This window comes from Leptonychotes weddellii, chromosome X, assembly GCF_054177405.1.
Source record: "Leptonychotes weddellii isolate Sample4059 chromosome X, ASM5417740v2, whole genome shotgun sequence".
Taxonomy (NCBI): domain Eukaryota; kingdom Metazoa; phylum Chordata; class Mammalia; order Carnivora; family Phocidae; genus Leptonychotes; species Leptonychotes weddellii.
In genome coordinates, this window is record NC_138385.1 from 65,793,304 (window position 1) to 65,800,603 (window position 7,300).

General features: G+C 39.8%; 1 protein-coding gene across 1 annotated transcript in view; it reads left to right on the forward strand.

The window, feature by feature from the left end:
• Nucleotides 1-1,117: 1,117 nt before the first annotated feature.
• PFKFB1 (6-phosphofructo-2-kinase/fructose-2,6-biphosphatase 1) overlaps nucleotides 1,118-7,300 on the forward strand; it is a 63,138-nt gene continuing 56,955 nt past the window's right edge. The window contains exon 1 of the mRNA XM_081809284.1: nucleotides 1,118-2,904. Coding sequence (XP_081665410.1) covers nucleotides 2,808-2,904 — 97 coding nt within the window. The 5' untranslated portion in view covers nucleotides 1,118-2,807. The remainder of the gene's footprint in view (nucleotides 2,905-7,300) is intronic.

Here is a 7,300-nt window from a genome sequence, read left to right on the forward strand (position 1 = left end):
TAAAAATAGAAATAGAAATACCATATGATCCAGCAATTCCACTACTGAGTATTTACCCAAAGAAAATTAAAATACTAACTCAAATGCACCCCTATGTTTATTGCAGCCTTATTTACAAAGCTAAGGTGCAGCCCAGGTGTCTATCAATAGATGAATGGATCTGATACATATATAGAGATATAGATACACACACACACACTATACACACATACACACACCCCTACACATATAATGGAATACTACTCAGGCATAAGAGGCATAAAGAGAAGGAGATCTTGCCATTTGCAATGACATAGATGGAGCTAGAGAGTATTATGATAAGTGAAGTAAGTCAGAGAAAGACAAATATGTGATTTCACTCATTTGTGGAATTTAAGAAGCAAACAACGAAGAATAAAGACAACACACTCTTAAACACGAGAACAAACTGGTGGTTGCAGGGCGGGGTTGATGAGGGGAGGGGTAGAATAGATAGAGGGGATTAAAAGTACACTTATCTAGATGAGTACTGAGAAATGCATAGAATTATTGAATTATTATACTGTACACCTGAAACTAATATAACACTGTATGTTAATTATACTTCAATTAAAAAAGTAACACAAAAATATACAAAATGCAATATTGCAGTGTCAGAAAAAAAAAAAACAACTCAGTAGCTGGCAAAGCCAATGCTGAGGAAAAATAAAATATTAGCATTGGCAGAGTAATACTTATTAGGAGACTTATTAGGATTAAGAGAGTTGTATCTCTTGCAAAGTCTAGTTCTAAAACTCTAAAGGTTCTGAGATAATTTGGAATACCACATTCTTAAGTCAAGCTAAATTGATCAATTAACAGAAAAAAGCCTTGGACTGGGAAAAACCAGGTCCTCAGTGTTCTGACTTGGGCACTTGTTTGCTATAGGGCCTTAGGAAAATACTTCCCCTCTCTAGGCCTCCATTTTACCAGAGAAGATCAGGTGAAATGATTTCTAGGGCCTTCTGTATCACAAAACCAAAAAAGTAAAAGTAAATTTACCTTTCTAATTGATTGGCAGGAGCTCTTTATTATAAATATTAACCCTTTGTTATATGTTATAAATTCCCCTTATTGTTTCTTGTATACCCAGCAAAGGGAATAGGTGTTAACTAGTGTATTTTGAACATTTCCCAGGTTGCTTTATGTGTATCAACACGTTGAGTTTTCAACAACTTTAAGTGGGTAGATACTCTTACCAGATGAAAAAACTGAGGCACTGTGAATTTAAGTTTTCTGCCCAGGATCTCATAATGGGGGAAGAGGTGGGATTCCATTCAGGTAGTATGGCTCCCCAGCCCATTTCTGTTAACCACTGTGATTCACTGCCTCAGTAAATTCATTTAGATGGGCAGGCTCCAAAATGTATTGAAGGTTTGGATTGATTTATACACAACTAGAGGGAATCTAACCTTTGTATAGACTAGGATACTGAGAATAAACTTTTAGGGAACTTCTTAAAAGGCAAAGTGCAGCCAAGAACATTGGAGGAAAGGGATTAGAGATTTCTATACCCAAAAGCTTGTTCCTGTGTAGCCTAGTTCAATGGAAGAAAGTTGAGATTCCTTGTAGCCAATCATTGGAGGTTCATCAGGGGGTGGGAATGTTGCAAAAGAATGAAGTAAGAGTACACTTGGACATATTCCAGGTACGCTGTGTCATTACATGAGCTCTTCCCCCCAGGGGAAGGTAAAGTAGACACATCTGGGTGGGATGGCTCTGTCCTATGGACTTGTCCTACTTTGAGGTCATTGCTCCCTGCTCCCCACACTCAGCCTGCTGCAGCCTTCACCCTAAGCCTCCATCTCCTCAGCTTGGTATGAAGAACTGTAGTCAGATCATGAGGCCTTTCTTCCTAGGGCACCTAATGGCAGCTGGCAGCCATGTGTGCAGTGCTTACTGTCTCTCCCCACAGAAATGGCTACATTTACTTCTCTTCCCAAGGTGTCAGGTTTACTCTAATTTATTTAGCCTTGGCTGGGGAGAACATAAAGATGATCAGATGGTGCCCATCTCTCCCAAGAGTGACCCCAAGCAGCACATTTTAGGAGGGAGAGGCCCTGTGCTAGGAAAGGCAGCAGAATTCAGGGGAAGACAACGGTCACAATAACATTTTGGGTGGGGGGAAACAGTGAGACAATGAACCTTCCACTTCCAGTTCTGGTTTTTGATTGCTAGCTCAAAAGTGCATTTTTCAGTAGGGATTTTGTTTGTACTTGAGAACCTTGAATTTCTGATGTGGATCTCTGTTTCTGGGTTAGAACTTGACATTATACTTGGGCCCATTTTTTTTTTTTTATTTCAAAGCTGTGAAAGCGGCTGAGACCTGCCTCCATCACCTTTACCTCTTCCACCCCACACAGGATATAAGCACATGATCTTTGGTCTTTTATTTGCATGTTCTACTAGTCCTGTCTTCATTGGAGGGAAGTAACTGGCCAGACCTAGGCTGTCTTGCTGGCTGCCTTCCTTGCTGGGCTCCAACTTATCTCCTATGTACACAGCTCTTGGAGTTCAGAGGCCTCTGCTGACCTCTGCCCAACCTCTCTCTGCACCCAAGCCCCCACTGGTATATACAGGCACAGAGGCAGGCAAGTCAGGCAAGGACTAGGAAAGAGGAGAGAGGGCTGGAGACAGGCTGCCAGAGGGCTCAGAAGCCCAGTGCACCTGCCTGTCCCAACTCTGTCCACCTGCTGCTGTGGCCACATTAACAGAAGAGACAGCTAGTAAGACAGGAAGTGAGGCCCAGTACCTTGTGGACAGTGGTGTCATTAGCTGCGACACCTAAGATGTCTCAAGAGATGGGAGAGCTCACCCAAAACAGGTTGCAGAAGATCTGGATTCCACACAGCAGTGGCAGCAGCCGGCTACAGTGGAGGAGGGGCTGTAAGTGTGATTTGCTTTCATGGGCTTCAAGTGGGTGTAGAAGAAGAGCAAAGGACATGCCCCCCCCCCACATCTACCCCCAACCCATCCTGAAAGTTGGACTAGATAAGCAGCTGAATGAAGTAACTGTAGAACAACAAAAGGATAATGTCAGAAAAGATAGAGAAAGAATAAGAGAAAGAGAGAGATGAAGGACAGAGAAAGAATGAGGATTAGGTAAAGACCATCTTAGAGGGATTTTTGACTAGGCACTTTTTTTCCTTTCTTATCCAGAGCTTATTTGAAATGCTTCCTGTTTGAAATTTGACATTGCTAGTTTGAAACTGTTCAGTGCTAGCCTAGAATGTTTCATTTTGGTGACCTCAATGAAGTGTCTGGAAATTGGTCCTGTCTGATAGTGCTTGGGTGAAATAAGGTAATGGTTCCTGGCATAATTTCTCAGGGAACAGGTGCTGGATACACAACAGTACCATGCCATTGGTCAGTTTTGCTCCTCCCTTTTCTCAAGCCTCTTCTAATAAGTCTATACCTGTCTGAGTTGGGAAAGTCTGGGTGTCCTGTCTTCTGCATTGCCTTCTTGGCACACATGGACACTTTTGCTACTCTGGGAATTTGAGAGAAAAAACAGCCTCTCAGGAAGAGCCTGCTGTGTAATATTCATTTTGAAAATTTAAGAAAACAGAGACAAAGGAGAAGCAAACAAAACTTGTAAATATTTTTTTTAAAACACTGAAGTATACCATTTCCCACAGATAACAGGGGACGGTTGTAGACCAAGGTGCTTCCAGCCCAAGGATTATGGCCTGAGGAACCATGAGGTGGGCAGAGATAAGACAGCTGTGGACTGTGGGACCCAGACATTTTGAGGTCCACCTGACCAAGCTCCCACTATGCTAACGCTAGAGGAGGTCCAGGCTCAGTGCTATTGGGAGGAGAGGTAGTTGCTTAGAGAATACAGGAAGATGTAGGATATTAAATATGGTGTATAGTATGCAAGATGTAGATGGAGGAAGAAGAGGGAGAGACAGAAAAAAAACAGCCTACTGTTCTCTTTCCTTCTCTCCACCAGCAGTTTCACTCACTCATCTAGAGATCTAGGAGCCTGGATGAGACTGAGAATTACATCCCACCGCCATCCAGTGAACCACTTTATTTCTTTCCAAGGGGCTGTTGGATTTAGTTGACAAGCAGGCAAGCCAGTCTCTGCATACCTGGGTCCTCCAGAGTTAGGACCTTTATATTTCCGTGAACTCTGTCTTTCAGGTTGCAGAAATAATATACATAAATCACCTAATATAGTCTCTGTCACATAGAGGGTGCAAAACAAATATGTGCTCACTTTAGTTCTGAGCCTCTCTTTCCTTAGCTGCAAAACAGAACTAATAACTATTTCTCACATTGTGTTGTTGAGATGATTCAGTGATTCAGAGGTCTGGATCCAGACTGCCTAGGTTTGAATCCCAGCTCTGCCACCTCCTGCCTCTGTGACTTTGGGCATGTCTCTTTACCTCCCTGTGCTTCCATTTCTTCATCTGTAAAAAGAAGTGAATAATAGTGTTGTGAAGATTAGAGAATAAAATATATAAAATGCTTAGAATGTCCAGCTCATAGTAAGTGCTCCATAAATGTTAATTATTATTTAAACAAGAAGGTGGGTGCGTGGTCTTTCTGCCCATCATATCCTCAGCATCAAGCTCAGAACCTGGCACACAGCAGATGTTTAATGCTCTACTTCCACTCACTCTACTACTCACCATAGGCAAGCATGGGCTCTGTGTGTACAAGACAGTCGCTCATTAGTGATTGAATTATGTCAGACCGCAGACACAATAAACTTGGTGTTTGCCAAATCCTGCCCTGGAAAATGTCTGCCTCATCTCTCTTGCTGGAGAGTCTATTTACCACTGAAAGATCTTAATCATCCTTTGCTTGGAGCATCCTCTCTAGACCTGCCTGGTTCCAAAAAGGGCAGTGGGTGAGGAGATGAACACAATCAATGATGTTGTTCTGAGAATTAAATGCATTAACATGTGTAAAGTGCCTGAAAAGCTGTGTATGTCCATCTGGACTTGTTTTCTCATTCAGTGTTATGTTTTGTGTGCCATCTATATTATTGTTGCATGTAGTTATATTGTTTATTCTCCTTGCTGTGTAGTACTACATTTTGTGAATACCTCATGGTTTATCCATCTGTTTTTTTTTTTAAGATTTTGTTTATTTATTTGAGAGAGAGAGAGAGCAAGTGCATGAGAGAGGGAGAGATCATGGGTAGGGGGAGGGGCAGAGGGAGAAGCAGACACCCCACTGAGCAGGGAGCATGATGCAGGACTCCATCCCAGATCCCTGGGATCATGACCTGAGCCGAAGGCAGCCGCTTAACCGACTGAGCCACCCAGGCACCCCTTTCCATCTAACTGTTGATGCACATTTAGGTAGTTTCTAGTTTTTGGTTATGAACAATACTGCAGTAAAATTTTTTGTCTGCATAAATTTTGGAATTAGCTTTTCAAGTTACACACATACACACACATACACACAGAATTCTGGGATTTTGATTGGAATTACATTCAATCTGTAGATCAATTTAAGATCAAATTAAGATCAATCTCTGTGACATTGAGTTTTCTGTAAACACAGTATGTCTCTCCATCTATTTAAAACCTTTTCATGTTATTCAAGCGAACTTTTATAATTTGAAGGGGCTTGCACATCATTATAAGAAATTCCTTTATTGTTGCTATTGTAAACAATACCTTTTTAGAAAATTACATTTTATAGCAGTTTATTGGTAATGTATATGAATATAATTGTAGTTTTTGTATATTGCATTTGTAACTAGAAAACCTGATAAACTTTCTTATTAATTTTGATAATTTATATGTAAATGACAATTCTCTTTTTTCACCTCCCATCTTTATATTTTTGTATCTCTTTTTCTTATATTACTGCACTCCTGGGACCACTCATCTCCAACAAAAACACACCATTTTAAGTACATTGTTGAATAGAAATGTTAATAGTGTGCATTGTTATGTTGATCCTAATTTTAAAGGGAATGTTCTTAAAGTTTCACCATTGTGTAAATTTGCAGTAGTTTTTTGTAGATTTCACTTAATAGGTTAAAGAAGTTCTAGGTGCCTGGGTGGCTCAGTTGGTTAAGCGTCTGCCTTCGGCTCCAGTCAGGATCTCAGGGTCCTGGGATTGAGTCCCACATCGGGGCTCCCTGCTCGGCAGGGAGTCTGCTTCTCCCTCTCCCTCTGCCTGCCTCTCCCCCTGCTCTTTCTCAATCTGTCTCTCTCTCTGTCAAATAATAAATAAAATCCCTCTAAAAAAAAAAAAAAAGAAAGTTCCAGTTTATTCTTAGTTTGCCAGTAGGATTTTTTAAATGAGTAAACTTTGAAATTTATAAATGTATTTTCTCTATTTCTTGAGATGACATGTTAATTTTCTATTTTAATTTGTTAATGTGAATTACATTGGAGATGTTTCTTGTGTTGAACTAATCTCGCAGTCCTAGGATAAATAAAAACTGCTGGATTTAGTTCATTAATATTTTATTTAGGAATTTGGTATTTTGTTCATGAATGAGCTTGGTTCCTAATTTTACCATGGTTCTCGTGTTTCTCTATTTGATTTTAGTGGCATAAAATGAAGTGGGAATGATTTCCTTTCATTCTGTTTTCTGACAGAGGTTATACAAGGTGGCACAACTTCCAAATAAAAACATCTGAGCCTACTATCTTCTTTGTAAGAAAATTTTTAACTGATAACAATCTTTTAAATAGTTATAGAATCATTCCAGTTTGCTATTTCTACTTGTTAATATTAAGTTATGGTTTTCTAGGAATTTTTCTATCTCAGATCACTTTTTAAATGTATTTGCTTGAAGTTCTTATATTCAGATTTTTAAATGTTGCATTTGCAGTTATGTCCTCTCTTTTGTTCTAATATTGTTTATTGGTATCTTCTCGTTTTCCTCTTGATCAGTCTTGCCAGAAGTTGTCACTTTTATAAGTTTTTAAAAATAATCAACTTTTGGCTTTTTACATCTCTGTTATATCTTTGTTTTCTATTTAACTGTTTTTCTTACCATTATTCTATTTCTTTCACTTTCTTTTGGTTTTTTTTTTAACTTCTGCTCATTAATTTTCAGACTTTCCTGTTTTTGAGTATAAGCATCTGATGCTATAATTTACCTACTAAATAGAGGTGATAAAAAAATAGGACTGATACAAACAGCGAAAGACATGTATCATATGACCTCACTGATATGAGGAATTCTTAATCTCAGGAAACAAACTGAGGGTTGCTGGAGTGGGGGGTGGGGTGGGAGGGATGGGGTGACTGGGTGATAGACACTGGGGAGGGTGTGTGCTCTGGTAAGCGCTGTGAATTA